The sequence below is a fragment of the Tyto alba genome, unplaced genomic scaffold (assembly GCF_018691265.1).
Source record: "Tyto alba isolate M040663 unplaced genomic scaffold, T.alba_DEE_v4.0 Super-Scaffold_9, whole genome shotgun sequence".
Lineage (NCBI taxonomy): Eukaryota > Metazoa > Chordata > Aves > Strigiformes > Tytonidae > Tyto > Tyto alba.
Window position 1 is genome coordinate 16,216,343 of NW_024881330.1, and position 16,929 is coordinate 16,233,271.

General features: G+C 36.2%; 1 protein-coding gene across 1 annotated transcript in view; it reads left to right on the forward strand.

The window, feature by feature from the left end:
• The window catches only part of EIF3H (eukaryotic translation initiation factor 3 subunit H), an 89,457-nt gene that overhangs the window by 62,663 nt on the left and 9,865 nt on the right, over positions 1-16,929 (forward strand). Inside the window, exons 3-5 of the mRNA XM_042786037.1 lie at positions 9,448-9,615; positions 11,114-11,213; positions 12,601-12,750. Of these exons, the coding sequence (XP_042641971.1) occupies positions 9,448-9,615; positions 11,114-11,213; positions 12,601-12,750 (418 nt within the window). The remainder of the gene's footprint in view (positions 1-9,447; positions 9,616-11,113; positions 11,214-12,600; positions 12,751-16,929) is intronic.

Genomic DNA, 16,929 nt, shown 5'->3' on the forward strand with positions numbered 1-16,929 from the left:
TCCTCCTTTCTTCCTTAAAGGAGCAGTAGATGTTAACTGCTTCAAGCCTTCCTGGTGTGCGGGGAGATCTTGCTCTGTGCAAATAGGCCCCCAGTGGAAGAAGCTGTAAACCTGATGCTGGAGGCACACTCATCTTTTTTTTTCCAAGTGCACTTAACACATGTGAAAGCTCGATACTTCTGTGATTTTGGTTCAATAAATGTGTTTATGGGGGTAGCTATCATGTTGTTCTTCTGTTTTGCCAAAAACCAGAACTTTTCTTGACTGATTCTCCCTGTCAGATGTTCTATAGTGTTAAGCCTACATGATGGTCTGATGGAGGTCACAGAAAACAAATAGCTTTTAACTGAAGAAACAGTCTGTAGTAATGATTTTGTCTTTCAATGAATCCTAATTTACTCTAAGGACAATTCAGGAAAACTGTTGTATTGGGACTGTGTCTGCTGCAGTGTTAGGACCACAATTTGTGAGCCTGAAACTTAAGAACAATATGAGAAATTCTTCAAAACAAGTGTGTGGATATTTAATACCAAGGCATCAGAAAATCACTTGCTTCATTGTATCTGGTGAGACAAGATGGGTGTTTTGGCTTTAAGCAAGCTGTTAGAGATGTTCCTTCTCCCTGCCCTTTGATTTTTCACAATGCAAACACAAGATGTGGTACAAAATACCCAAACTTTGAAGCTTAACAAAAAAGAAAATATTTTTTTGCTTTTCAAAGGGAGGTGGGGGATTTAAAAGCCCCAGAACCCCTTATATGAAGTCATTATTATTTTTCATCAGTTATTGAAGAGTTATTAACAAAATGAGACTGACTTTCCTGTGATGTATACTGTATGACATTACTGATTTTCAAAGTGCAGCGATTTCTAAGTTGTTTTCATTTCAGTACCTGTCCCCATTCTGCTTTCAGATTGTCGAATATGAATATCTGTATTAGTATCAAAAAGTAAAAATGACCATGTAATTCATTAATCTTTAAAAAATTCCATTTTTTTTTTCCAGATAATGTAATAACATGTCTGAGCATTTACTGTATTTTTATGAAATTTGATATAATCTGATTGACCTTTGTGTAGGAAAGGAATTAGATTTTTACCCATATTTTTGTGTTATGGTGTTTAATTGCTTTTATAACTTGTAGCACTAAGCTAGATATGTTGATAATATTTTGTAAAAAAAGAGCTTTTACCTATTAATGTGTCCTCACTAGAGTAAACAAGCAAAAAACAAGGGCCAGTAAAGAAACTTAAGGAAATCTCGATAAACTTTTTTTTTTTTTTTGAAGGAGATACTTACTCAGATAAAAGGTTACTCTAACGCACAGTTGGTTTTTGACCATGTTGATTCCTTTACATGCCTTTAATCATACTTTGTATTTTAGCAGCTAGGATGATAGTCATTGGACAAAAAAATTGTATAAGTAACGGCTTCAGGGTGCTGAAGTTCATGGGAATGCATTCCTAATAGAAAACATTTGATGCCTGCATTAGGCATTTGATGTTTATTAGGAAATGAGATATCATCTTCTTGCTCTTTTACAAGGAAAACTAGAATTAAGTTGCCCAGATGGCTTTTTTTTTTTTTTTTGTAATATAATTTACTGCTGTCATGACAATGTAGGCTGATTGATTTTTTTTTTTTCTTGATAAAGCTTTTAATCAAGTATCAAATCCATCTTCAGTCAACATAAAAATAGTAATGTAGTAAGCCAAATGGATGCTTAGATATGTATAATATTTACCTGCCATATAGGAGGAGATTGAGGATTAAGTGGTGAGTGTTTGTAAGATGCTGTGAAGGTGGAGCTTTCTATATAAATAACAAGAAAACTACTCCAAATATATGGCAGAAAACCTTCAAAATATTTTGCATTTTCTTCTGGCAGTTCCTTCTTAAAGATCATCATCAACAAAATAGTGAAATTATAGTGCTTGATTTCAACTTTAATTTCAAGATGCTAGTTTAAAATGGATTTCTAAATTAAAAAATGTTTTTAGAAGACTCAAGTGTTTTAATTTTTCTGGAAGATAATATAACGCTTTTATCCTTTGGAGTAATGTTCCATAATTTAGAAGACAATTTTACAAGTTATCTTGACAGTCCTGCCCATCTTCTTTAGATGATTCGTGAGGCTCGGGTGTGTTTATTTAAAAACAGTACAAAATTCCATTATCTTGAGTATTGTAGAGAATTGTGCGGTCAGTGAGATCTATTTAGTTTGTCCAAAGGCTTATCTGAGTGTTTGGTCATGTGTTAATAAAATGATCTGATAGCTTAATTGGTTTGATTGCCTCCTAATTCAGTGGTTATGTGCTTAGACCAGAACCCCAAGCTTGCTGTCAGAAAACACTGGGCGAGTGCCAGCACATGTGCAGAAAGTTGTGTGCTTCCATTTGTGCTTTCCCGTTGTCCTGTCACGCACATCCCCATGCTCCCCTTTCCCTTATTTTACTCCTTCCCTCTGAAAACTTGTCCTTATCTTCCCTTATTCCCACCAGTGACAGCTACCCTTTCCTATCTTGCCCTGCTTTGGTAGGAGGTGTGTCCTTGTGCTGGCCCATGTCTTGGAGCCACCTCTGTAAAGCAACAAGGTGGTGATGGGCAGTCACTGCCTGCACTGGTGTGGTGTCCCAAACTCCAGGACAGATACCTCTGCCCGTACTGCCAAGCTTCTAGTCATCAACTCTGGTGGAGACCGTGCATGGGCAATTGCTGTCTGAACTGGTAATAAATAACAGTCTGGAGAGGCATGCTTACATCTTGGGTAAGTACCTCCAGGCAGAAGCACTCCAAACGTTGTTTTATTTTTACTATATTTCTGTTACTTTTCACTGTTCACCTACTGATTGTGATGCCTCCTCTGGGTGTCCCATGCTTTTACTGTAGAGCACAATTAATACCACGCAGTGCTGTAGTAAAACTAACATTGAATTATGATCAAGGTTAAAAATAAATGAGTACACTGTGCATACACAATGAATAGTTACTTAAGAGTTTTTCCTCTTCTGTTTCTCCCCTTCTTTCTCATAAAATGAAGGTCTTTCTGCTTTAGAAAGCATTAAGACACCAGCAAAGCCTCAGTTGCTGTCATGAGCAAATACTCACAGAAGACGATTGGACTTGCTCTTACTAGAGCTGTAGCATCAGTGGCATAGATGGAGGTGATTGCTACAGATTTGCTTTCAATTTATCCCATAGTCTATAAAGAAAATGCAGATTTGTAAAGAATGCTTTTCAGATGGTATGCAGTTTCTCCACCACAATTGCTAACTTAGTAAAATATAACAATTCCCTAAGAAAAATTTAATCCATTTTGGATAAATACGTTCTGCCTTTTTTTTCATCCTTGAATTTAGCAATTAAAATGGAGTTGAATTAAGTCTTTTGACTCACTTCTGTTTTTGTGGCTTTATGATAGACTGACTCTTGGACTTTTGCCTATTTTCAGGTGATTTTTTTCCCATCCAGCTACTCACAGGTCCTGGTCTGCATAGCTTCCAAGTTTAGAGGAGATCAGGTGCTTTCAGCCCCAGTGTAGCAAAAGTGCATAAAATAGAGTACTGTTTTGTAACCCTGACTTGATATTTCAGAGGAGGAAATGAATATTATTGAGGAAGGCAATATTTACTTTTAATTTTTTTTTCTCCCTGAATAGGAGAATTATTGAGTTACTGAGCTTGTGCATTTGTCTTGGGGGAAGTGTGTGGGGGTTGGATATAGATAAAAATCTGCAAATATGTGCATGCGTATGTGTTGAACACTTAAGAAATACAGTTCAGCAGTATCTAAAGGCTTTTTCAGATGAAACATTGCCTTTGCTGGAATTAACTGTGAATTCTTGTTTCTCTTTGTCCATCCTTTTTTATTTGTATTTTTTAACGAGAATAAGTTGGTTGTGGTACTAATTATATTTGTATCTTTACAATTGGAATTGTTATCAGTAGATGCAGTCATTGTGATTCATAGTTTTTTAGACAATTAATTGAGATTGTGTGTGTGGAGGGAAACAAATTAATCTGTTGTCTTCATAATTCTCTGTGCTTAATTAAATTAAATAAATCAATTTTCCTTCTTTTCAAATTCATACGCTAGTTCCTTGAACTAGCATCTGCTAACTTGTTTTAGTCATTGAAGATACTGTCTGAAGCATACATGTGGTTTGGCAAAGCTTAATATGTACAGAAAAAACAGAATTTTTTGTGCTGCTAAAAAGTACCATGTAGTGTATAGCACTTGTTCAGTACGCATGCCACCACATGGTAGCACTTCAAAAGAGACACATTATTGCCTTAAAAATACTATCCACATTAGAGGTGGTGCTATAAAAGGAATATTTTAGCTGTTTTTCAATATAGTTTGACCAGAGTAACGGAAATTTGCCATGTTTATGTTGCCAGCTAAATTCAGAGAAGTGTTAGGGCAGAAGCTAGATGCTGTTTCTTCTGATAGACTTTTGTGTCCCTTGGAAAATATGCCCAAGCTTGAGTAAATTTTAGTTAATGACAACCCTAAGTTTTAGTGTCATCTGTCTTCTGGATGCCCCAAGATTCTGCGAGGCAGAATCAATGTTCTTCCTCAGATACTCCCGTCTTCTTGCAGAGGCTGTTGTGGGTGTGGGAGCAGTAAAGGTCTACCTTATTCTTTATCAGTGACCTTCCCTTATGAAGATGTGTAACTTCTGCTGTTTGAGTTCACAGTATAAGGACAAATTTGTGAAACGTGAGTCAAGACAAACGCTTGTGAAATCTGGACTGAAGGCTTTGCAGATGTTAATGGTTCGTAGCATAGAGTTGGCCATGCAACTCTTTGGATAGTGCTGCCTGCATCCGCTGCATGCTGCAGTGAGCTTGGTGAGCAGAAATGTAAAACCAGTCTACGGTGTGTGGTACTGGGTACAAAGTTGTTCCACCTAGGTGGTGTGTGGGTTTTTAGGAGATGTGTTGGTTGGTGCTCTTAAAATCAGATTTCTTAAGTCATATACACTTAAAATATGTTTTGGAAATTAAGGCCTTGAGCATCTGAGGTGCCATCAAATGTATTGTCTCCAAGCCATCCTTGATCAGGGTTTCACATGTCATAACATTTGCCAGCAGTCTGCATGTGGCCAGGCTGAAATGCATCTCATCTGATGGCAACAATAACTATTTAAGGACTAAATTTTGGCAACATGTACATTGATATGTGACCTCCTGAGAGCTGAATTTTAATTAATTGTTTATAAATAAATAAAAACAATACAGTTATAGTGATGTATCAGGCTGCTACAAGAACACTTGTTTTGGAAGCATTTTAGAAAGAAGCTGTTATTTCAAGAAGACTATGAATTTGACAGTTGTTTGTAAACTCTGATGTCAGATTTGTTTGTATTTTAAAATCATTGTGTGGACCTTTTTTCCTTTTTCAGTGCCTCAGTTGATTTGACCTATTCTTAAATTAAGTTTTCTAGTAGTGAAGTTACTGTCCAAGGATATTTTAAGGTATTTAGAGAACACATCTAAGTTGTCTCAGTGTTGAATGTATCATTACATCAGTGTTCAGTTCTTAGGTACATTATTTTCTTATTGGTATGGTAGGGTATATACCTACTATATGTTAATGCCCAGATAAAGCTTCTAATGTTGCCAGTGCTTTTTAGAAAAGGAAGAAATGTTTATGTTATTTTAGTATTTTCTTTGATCTTTTACAAGAAGTTTGTTAAAACATAGTTGAATTCAAGGGAAAAAAAAATACCCACCAAACTACTGTAATAGGGTTTACTGTTTTCAGTCAAGGGGTTTTATTAGTTCAGATTCACACAAGTCAATCATATTCAAGCAGAATACCCACACTGTATAGTTTTGTACTTTTTCTACTTTAGACAAATTATAGTAACAAATTAATCCCCCTACTCCATCTGTTTGCAAATGAACAAAAAAATTGATGTTTTAGAGGAAGGAGGTTTTTGGTTGTTTGTTTAGTTTTGATTGTTGTTTTTTTTGTGTGTGTGGGGGTGTGTTTTTGTGTTGTTGTGTTGTTTTGTTTTGTTTTTTTTTTTTAAATAGCAAAAGAGAGAACCTTCTGTTAAAAAATCCACCCCAGAGACATGCTCAGGAGATGCACGATGACTCAGGAAACAGGGACTGTGCGTTCTCAATTGAAGAAGCACAATGAGAAATGCAAGCATGACTGTTGGCTTTCCTCATCATAAGGACACTGCTAAACAAATAATTTGCTTAATAATATAGGTGCACTGTTTAAATGTGGGAGAGAGGAGGGAAGCATCCTGGTCTGGCTGTTCCCCTGCCCTTTTCTTTGCTGACTTCCATTCTGGGCGCTCTCAGGCTCGATGGCACTTCTTCGTGGTGCCTTTGTGGTGTGGCTTGGAAAGGACTATGACTAGAAAGAGTGAACTACTCAATAGAAGTGCAAGACTGTTGTGAGTCCTGCCAGTTTGAGGACTGTGTAGAAGGAGAGAGATCTTGCTTAGTCTGCTAAACTTCTAGGTAAAATGATGTTATGTAGATTGGGCAAAAGATATAAAGAAACAGTGGTAGCGGTATCAACAAAAGCAACTTGGGGGCTGTTATCCATTTGTGCAAGTTGGCAGCTTGTTGGAGCTATCTAGCTACTAATACATCTTATAAAATATATATGTTTGGTTAAAAGAGTTTCCATTTCTCCCTGGTGGGGACTGCATCATGTTTTAATTTCTGTAGTTGTTTTCCCAAGGCAGAGATGTTAGCTATTGATGCTTTATTGGTTCTTTGAGATTTTTCCGCTATTGCCTTCATTATCATCTAACTGCTAACAGTCATGAGAGGAGGAATTGCTGACTTGAAATCTGGATGGTTTTCAGTGAGTACTTTTTCTTCTAAATGATATCGCTTACACTTATGTTCAGTTACATATTGCTGGTTATACTGTGTTTAAGAAAAGAAGTTGTCCTGGAACTTGGTTGCCAGCTAGCTCTCAGGTGAACACTTTTAAGCGCATGATATAACTTTATCCAAATTTGTAAAAGATCTGGATATTTTCTTAGGGTATTCCCTCTTTTTAACATTGTACATCTTAAGGGAGAAATTACCTGAATGTGTCAACCACATAATTTCATAAGAATCTATATATAAGTATATTTTTCCCATCATTACTTGACCACCTCTACTTTGACAGTGTCCTCAATTACAAGAGAATTGCCACTACAAGCAGCAGTCTAGCTCAGCTGTCTAAAAATCCACATTTAACTTCATTCTCAAAATATATTTTATCTCTTTCAGCTGCTTTTAAGAATCCCTTTGTAGTTTTTCCTTTTCATGACTTCATTTGGCTGGAAAAGATCTAACCATAATTTTATGTTTTATTTAGCATGTTGTAGCACATCATATCAAAAGGAAGCCTTACTTGCTTTCCACACAGATATATCTTTGAAAAGCTTCTTTTAACCAAAATAGCTTGTTCTATCTACATTTAATAAATGGATCATATGCTTTTCCAATGTGAAATCATGATCATGGCAGGAGTCTTTTAGTTTGTTTCAGGGATGTCTATGTTCTTTATGTTTTAATTGTAAAATTTAGAAACTTAACATCTTCCCCTCCAAAAAAGCCCAACAAAACAATGAAGGACTGAACTTCTTTGACAAGCTAGAGCTTACCTTTGCTTTTGTGAGAAATGTTGAGATGCTACCTTCTAAAGCATTGGGACTGCTGTGTATGGAGTATGCTTGAAACTGGCCACTATTTCTGGAAGTTGTGCAGAGAAAGTGGGTTTAAAATATTTTCATCTGGCAAGGGGGAAGGTTTTTTTTCATACTGACTTTAAAATAGCTGTTTGATCAGTTCTATTGGATGTCCTGTCCTGAAGAGTGTAGTGGCATCTTTAGATTTGCTTTGATTTAGAGACAGCTGAGTGGTACAGGCCATTTCTTTGCTTGCAGTGTATTATGGTATTTCAGACTGTAGCCTGGATGGTTTTGAGGTATTAGTTTTGGGATGCTATATTATCATGGTGTCCTGGATGAAAAGCAAATTGCAAGTATTTTCTATTAAGATATAATGAAATAGAATGCAAGCACCAACATATGCTGGTGGAAAAAGTCTGCAAGGGTTTATATAAGTGTATGTAGATTACTTTAAAAATACAGTCAGTAAGATATGTCAATTTAATGAAAAGGGCCAGCAGACTGCAGAATGTACTTTGTGCTGTAAGGATGATAAGTTGGAAAAATATTTGTCCAATCTTGAAAAATGTCCCTGCGTATCTTTAAAGAATATGGTTGGGTTTTTTGTTGTGTGTTTTTTTTTTTTTTTTTTCCCTCTTGAAAGGATATGAAGGGGGGGTCTGAAATTGTAACATATTGTCCTTTAATTTATGTTGCCTTCTTTTATAATGAATATCATATTTTCATCTGCACAAGGAAAAGCCTTGAAAAAAAAATAACAAAAATGAATGCAGAGGAGGGAGTTGTTTTTTATCTTTGTAAATTTTGCAGCTGTAGACAAAACTTAAGGATTGTGTAGTGTTGTTGCATTTGATTTCCTATCAGTTGGTTGTGTGTGTTGATCCATCTGATAGTCACACTGAAATCTGTTTTTTTAAATTTAACGAACAGGCACAGTGTCCGTCTGTTTAAAAGGTCCAATAAGTGATAAGGTGTGTTGATGTGCTCGATGGGATCATGTTGAACATTGCTGAATAGAATTCTGTTCCATCAAGGGAATCTGTTTGAATGAAGCGTTTAGTAGAAACCAAATTTATGAGTTGGTACAATGAAACATTACAGCTCTTGGTGTAAAAAGCCTGACCAAAAATGATCCCTACTGTCTAAGGTAGCTCACTGTATATAAATATGTGTGTGTATTATGTATAATATATACTTATGTATTTGTATGTCTCTAAAAAGAAGAAACAGTGTTGAAATACTGAAGATAAATGCAATCAAAACTATCTGACAGCTATAAGCTGCTCCTCCATACTCTAATGCTGAAAATATAGTTTTACCTTGTGAAAAAGACATAAATAGTTTATCTTCCATTTCATATACTCGTTAAACAATTCTCCTTTTCATTCCAGAAGTTATCTAATTCCAGACATAATTACAACCTAAATCATAATATTTCTTTGTTACTAAATGGTAAAATGTTACTGCTTAATGAAACCTGATGTCAGAATTTTTTTTGTGAATGAGCAAGGTAATACACACTGTAAGTGATGTGTAACAGTTTGTTGATCACTTTAGCAATTAACTGCAGCTGAAAAAAGTCTGCTTACTCAGATTAGTTTTACACTCGTTCTGTGAGGAAGCTCTGGGTTTTAGAGAAGACAGTCTGGCAGTGAAGAAACAAACTTCTACACAGTTGCAAAAATGAAAATAAAATGAAATACAGTTTACTTATTTAATATCAAGCTCTCTCAAAATGGTACAGATGTGTAAGTTTACTTTTTAAACATACTTATTATTTAATCCAGTTCAATACCAGATGGAAATGATGCGAAGCCTTCGCCATGTAAACATTGATCATCTTCACGTTGGCTGGTACCAGTCCACGTACTATGGCTCTTTTGTCACCCGTGCCCTCCTGGACTCCCAGTTCAGTTACCAGCACGCAATTGAGGAGTCTGTAGTTCTCATTTACGGTTAGTATGAGGTTTCCTATATTATTCTTTTCCCCTCTTAATATTATTATTACTATTTTTGTATTCTGTCTTTTGCCTGTAAGAGTAGCCTGGCAGGCCTTTTCGAGTAAATACCAACCCTGTGTCTACGGCAGCCTCAGCAGCAGCTAAGTCTAGACAGGGTTTCCTTCTTTCTGTTTATTTTTCTTGCTATCAGAGCCCTGATGTGTACGTTTTGGAATGCTGGAGTAGCTGCTTCATTTTTATTCCTTCATCTCCCCTCCCTCGTCGAAGGGGCTGGTGGAACCCGACCAGATGTCTAACAAACCCCGCTTGCTAGCGTGTCTGGCTCTGTACGTGACTGACCAATCATCACACGAATTGCCAAGTTTTTTTTATACCTCTGACAGAAGCATACAAAACCTGGACTGTTTCTTAGCACAAAGATTTTTTTCTTTTCTGCCTATTTAATGGTGTTTCCTCAAGCTCTCCAGACCAGATGTTCTGTGCTGTATCAGAACCGTAGGCAATTTAACAGCTTTATAGCCTCCCCCTCCCCAAACACTCACAGTTTGCCATATCTGGCAGACTTGCATATAGTTTCCAGCTGAGAAGTAAATGTAACGTCCTGAGTATCTGTCAGAAAAAATACTAATGAATACGATCAATCTTATGAGCTGCCCCAAAATTGTTTCAGTATGTTAACAATTGGATTACAGTAAAGAACAAGTTGTTAAAGTATACTTATATTGGCTGGAAACATTGCATCATCAGACCTTGATGAATTTTCCACTTGTTTCAGTCTATTTTGGTTTTCATTTTATCACCGATTGCTAAAAGTTTTACTGTGTTAAGTTTCAGACAACATGAATGTTAACACAGCTTTTATTCTCATGTTGGCATGCTTCAGCCGTTATCGTGCTGCAAGTGTTAAGCTTCTTTGTCCTAGGAATGTAACAGTTTGTTTAGAAAATTTCCCCCTAAATTCAGTAGAATATGTCAAGGCAAAACTAATCTTTTTATATACCAGTTGCATTGTTATGCACAAAGTAGCAGGGCAACTTGATCTGAATTACCTTATTGCTGCTCTAAAATTACAGGTTTTTTTGTATGAAATGTAGTTTAATGAATATTTTGATTTACTGCATAATGACTGGAGGGAAAAATCTTTATTTAAATGAGGGAGCTCTTACGTAAGTTCTGTGGATAGTTCATATGAAAGAAAAGAAAATATGAATTAGACCTTTAATGGGGAAATAAGGTTGTAAGTAGATTGGGTCTAGACCCCCCCCATGTTCTCCAGGTACCATTTATTAATTAGCTTCACTGTATAAAATTGGATGTATTTTAAATTTCAGTACAACAGGTTTACTTCCACTATAGTCTCATTTCTGTGTTGGTTATCTTCATTTTTTTTTTTTTAAATAGGACTGCTTTTTTTCCTGTTTGTCATTCAGATATTTTTAAAAAAGTTAGTCTGGGGTTAGTAATAATATACTACTTTCATTTTTAATTATAGATCCCATTAAGACTGCCCAAGGATCTTTGTCACTAAAGGCATATAGGCTGACTCCCAAACTGATGGAAGTTTGCAAAGAAAAAGACTTCTCTCCAGAAGCGTAAGTAACTTAAAAGAATGTTTTCTCATAGGTTTTGCTGGATTATTTGGGAGGCAGAAGGATACATGGGATAATGAAATACTGTATTTCACAATCTCATTTAATACTGTGCACTGGGAAAACTATATATATGGGTAGCGATAGATGTACACTGATACAGTGGGCTAAGGCGGCATGAAAGTCTGTCTTTGGGCACCTAAATAAGGGCTGAGGTGGTAGAACTTGAACTAATTTTGGAGATGGTCAGTGGGCTGTAAGGACCATGGTGAAGATAGCTGTATCTGGGAACAGAGTCAAAAATATGAAAAAAGAAATGGAGAAGGGGAAATAGCTGGTCTGTCTTAAGCTCTTTTTTTTTCCAGAAGGAAAATTGAACAGGTATTCTGGAATAGTTGTTCTTCTGTATTTATTTCAAATTAACTCCCCCATGTGGACACAATCTTCTGGAGTAAAGTAGGATAATTACTCTGTTTCAAAAGATTAGCTGTGTGTGATAGATGTAGGCCTTAGTTGTCATCTTCTTTCTCAAACAACTTGGTATTCAACGACAAAAGCATGAGCACTTGTTAAACTTTCTTCGCTGAGGAAAAACGGAATCATTTCATTTCTTAGTGTCTAAACAAAACATTTCCATGATGAACAAACAAGTCTGTGTTTAGTAAAAAAAAAAAGGGGGGGGGGGAGGGAAAGGGGAGGAAAGGAAACGCAGAAGTTTTTATTCCAAAATCCAGTATGCATACAAAGAAGTTAAGGATATATTTCCTTAGAAATTTACAGATTATGCCTTTATTTGCAGATTTTTTGAAAGGTATTACTGTCTAGTTTATTACAAAGCTGTAACAATAGCTTTTATATGTATATTGTAAAAAATGCACATTGGAAATTTATATTTTAATATCCATCATAAATTTAATTATTCCAAAACACACCCTATTTTGTCAATCTAATTTTTGGTCAGTAAAAATTTTAATTATTCAGCTATTGGGGAAATTGTTTTTCATTGTAGCAGTTATTATTTCAAAGGTATTTCAATGTCATGTGGTAATTAACGGTTCAGTTCTATTTGAGAAACCCTGATGGCAGGGAAATCAGTATAATATTTTGGAAGGGGCAGAGTTAATCCTGTCAGTACAGTCTTGCTGGAGGCTTTTTCATGTAAGTAATGTATTAGCAAGCTGCTTGACTTCTGAGGGTTTTTCCTAGAACAGCTTTTCCTAGTCTTTGTAAATGTGAGGTTTTGCCATGCAAATGCTCTCTAACCAAAACTTGACTCTTGTTTGAACTATAAAAATCAAGAGTTTTTACAAAACTGACAATTGCTGGAGCAACAAAAAGAACAAGGGAGTTACTGCTTGTATTAATAAATATTTTAAAATTTTTTTTACAGTTTGAAAAAAGCAAGTATTGCTTATGAAAACATGTTTGAAGAAGTGCCCATTGTAATTAAGAATTCATACCTGATCAATGTGATGTTGTGGGAACTGGAAAAGAAATCCGCAGTAGCCGATAGACATGAATTGCTCAGTCTGGCTAGCAGGTAAGTACTTGTTGCAATAATGGATGTATTTTTATTCGCTTTCCCAAACCACAGTTTAACACCTTGGGTGAAATCCCAGCCTCATTACAGTCCGTGGAAGCTTTGCCTTGACTTTTAATGGGGTTAAGACTTTATCCTTCATGTTCTTTTGCTGAAGGAAAAACTGCAAGGTAAAACTATAGCATTAGATTCAAGGACTAAATTCAGTCTGTAATCTGCATATACCTGTACTGCTTCAAGTGCATAATCTTTTCAGTAGTGTATATTGCTTCAAGAAAGTACTGGCATTCAGAAAATTTGGGCAAATAGATCTGGAAATAAAAATTGGTTTTGTTAAATGTTCCTTAAGTAGTTCTATAAATTATTTTAATAAAAAATAAGTCACATGTTCTACTTTGTTAGTAAGATGCATTTGAAAAGAAAGTAAAACAATAAAGCCTCTATCTGAGAAACTGGCAAAAACGCTCAGACTAATTGTCAGCATTCGTGATGTCAGAAATTGTTTAAGTGTTTCTGTAATGATCTTCTCACAATATCTAAAAATAACTTTTTGTTCTTGTAGTACTTAGCCCTGAAAATACGTTTATGATAACAAAGTAGACATGACCTCTAGCAGTATGATCAGAAATTTGGTGGTGCTTAAATCTTATACAACACAATATAATTAATTGTATTACTATTGGGCTGACCAAAATAACGAGATATAGAAAATGATGCCGTATCTTGCTGCATGTAGAAACTGGGATGTTTTCACTAATAGGTTTTTGGAATGTAACACTTTCTATGTCAAGGTATTGTCTCCCAACATTCTGATCCCCTCTGACTGACAACCAAGTTAGGGGAATGCTAGTGGCTTCTTTTGTTTTATCTTTTATCCACCCCTCCACCCCCATCACGTAAGGCTGTTAGTGGATCCATATTGCTAGTGGTCAACATATTGCCTGAGTTAGCAGAAATTCTCCTCTTTATTTTCTTTACTTGAGCTTATGTGGATGTATTGAGGAATCTGATAGCTTTTAGAGAAATTGGTCAAGAGAGAACAGGTATAGGGTTGAACTCTGCCAGGGAATTTACAAATGTTGCAAGGGATACTTAGTCATTAATTTTGTCCAGTAAAGTTGTGACTTTGCACCTTGGAATTAATGAAGTGAAGAATTTTTGCCAGGACGTTCAGTCTGTTTGACTTTGCAGTCCTTCTACCAGGCTCTTTCCTTGGTCAAAGATCACAAAGCTTTTATCTGAGAAGGGGATGGGCACTGGATGTAGGAGATGGCGATGATTCCTCATGAGCTCTAACACTTTAATGTGAAAAGCATGTTTCGAGGTGACCTGACAGCATTTCCCTTGATTGTTTCTATGGGTTTGCTCATGTAAAAAGGGTTGGGATTACTCGGCACCCTGAATCTTAGCATGGGCTGCTGCTAGTCACCCAATACAATTTTGGAAGTGGAAATTAATTTAAACAGATCACAAACCACAGCTGAAGTTTTTCATCAGCTTTACATCTTATGTAGTAACTGTTCCATACCAATGCCCTGACTCAAGATTAAAGATAAGAACTGTACAAATTAATTTCCTTTCTGGAATGACAGTGTTAATAGTGTGGTGCAAGACAGGCTTTTGTGTTGGTCCTTGTATCGGTAAACAGAATGAGAAGTGAACTATAAAAACGTGAGACCAAGAAAAAAAAGAAACTTCATTATTTCTGTTTAGGAATCATTCACAACAGGAAAAAAAAGGGATAGCTTTTTTTCTTAGTGAATCAGAATTTCTTTTCAGTGTGTGTTTTCTTGGAGCAGTGCAGCACTGTTGGTGACGCAGGTGGAACTGGATTCTTGGTAAAGATGGTTAAAATTGCCTTTTCAGTTGTATTTCTATGAACTTACCGAGTTACTATCCTGTACACTGGCAGCAATTTCTTGAGCTTATTGAAGTCTAGAATTTCCCAATAATGGGGAATTAATTCAACAGATTCATTAGTTTTCAGATGTATTTGTGAATTATGTCTCCTGAACTGACTTTTCTGGTGGCATTCTTCTGGCTCACATGGTCTATTTGAGAAACTTAAGGTGCTTAGTTTGGTTTGAAGGAGACAGTTTTAGAAATTACCCCACTGGGTTTATTTGGAAGTTTTTGTATGTGTCGTCTTTTTAAAATACTTGATAGCTGCTTTTAATTACAAGGCAGGTTACATTCAGTTATATCTTACATTGGTATAACTCAGCAACCGGCGAATTAAAATATTTTAATGCTCGTTTATTCAAGGTAGGATGACTTATACTGCATGCTGAAATATTTAACTAGCTTTTTACTTGAATTCAACAGTGAAGATTTCTCTGTCAAAGAATATATTGCCTGAAGTAGGGGAGTTCAAACCCCCACTATTCTTGAGTTTTATTTTCAGTTTGCATTTCCTTATTTTTCTCTGTGAATAGTTGTGGCTAAAACATTTCAGATATAAACTTTTAATTTTGGTGCATATCCTCCTCACTTAACTTTGCTGTTGTAGAATTAGTTGGCAGTAACTTTAAGGCTACTTTTTTTTTTTTTTTTTTTTTTTTTAGGGTTTGGTTGGGCTTTTTGGGTTTTTTTTGGGTCCTTTGTGAGCATCCCTGAACCTTTTTTAATCTTCTGAAGCAATGGTTTTGGCAATGAACTTATTTACCCATAGTTCTTCTCCTCTGTAGAGTTTGTTTCATCAAGATTCTCACATGTTCAGCCACCCACCTTGTCTGACTTTGAAACTGTACCTATTTGAGGTACTTTGTCTACACCTTAATGTCTTTCTTCTTTTGAAGTACATTTGTGATAATCATATAGAGTAGTTAACTTTTTTGGGCATAAATCTGTGTTTCTTTTGTGAAATCTGAATTGACTGGAATATTCTAGGGAAAGAAGTTGAAGGCAGAATAGCACAAGGCTAGCAAGTAATAGCAAGTAAAGGCCTTTTGCTCAAACTCCTCCTGCTACCCTTAAGGACCAAAATGTCTTGAAGACCTTGGAGTACTGCCAGTCTTTTGATAGAGACTCAAGAATTAAAACCCTGTCAGATAATGTTCCAGATCTTCAGAGAAATAATTACAACCAACTTTCCCATTCTCATCCATCTCTTCCCTATTCTATTGATGATCTAGTTTAAATTAAAAAAAGCTTTTTTGTGGTCTAGCTTCATAATAGGGTTGTTCTATAATATCTCAATTTGTCTCAAGCAATTTTTCTAATAGTGTGCGTCAGTAGAAGCAAACATGTGCTGAACATTTACTGCAGTAACATCTACTTGGCAGATATATTTTTCAAACATCAGATGCAGTATTTTTGCAAAAGTGACATAAGGAGGGTTACTTTGTCTTTTGAAAACAAAATTAACCTTTATACATTGTACTGCTTATTCAGAAATCTCAATGTGCTTAACGGATTATTAAGATAATTATGAAAATCTCTAATTTGCAGATGGGGGAAGCTGACAGAGAGAGGGTAAATGTGTTGCCCAAAGGCATACATCAAAGTCAGAGTAGAAGAGGGAATGGAGCTCAAGGCTCCTGACTTACATATCTCATTCAAACAAAATCCTCTTAAAAAGAGCACAGGTTGAACTCAGGCTGAAATGCTGAGACGTAAACAAGTTTTGCTAAGTGGTGGGAATGTTCCTTAGAAATATTTAATCAAAAAGATGTGCTTTGCCCAGCAGTGCCTCTATAATCCACCCAAAGCTGTTCCCACCAGGAGGAGAAACGCTGCACAGGGTAGCACCTTTCCTGAAAAACAGTGACGCTGAGAGGGGCCTCAGTAGATATGATGGAAAGTGGAAAACAAGCAGCAGATACAGCATTTTTTTATGCTTCCTTTTGCTGCTCCCTGTTCTCATCTTCCTTAGTCAGGGTACAAGCAAAATAAAATGATATCAATAAGGCCGTCCATTTATGGCGATGGTAGGTGTGTTTAAGGGACCAACTTTTTTGGACACCTCCAGCTTCAGAATTGTTATACCCCAAAATTGGGTGACTGGATATAGCACAGGGATTCAGATCTTGGAGGCTGAGAGCCTCTGGTCCCTCTCGGGCCAGTGCAGGTAGACAGGCTTCTCCAGAAGTGCAGGCTGAGGCCTGCGAACGGTGTGTAGAGACATAACTAATGAGCAGGATGCGGGAAGCTGAGAATGATGTGAATTGCTGCCTCTTT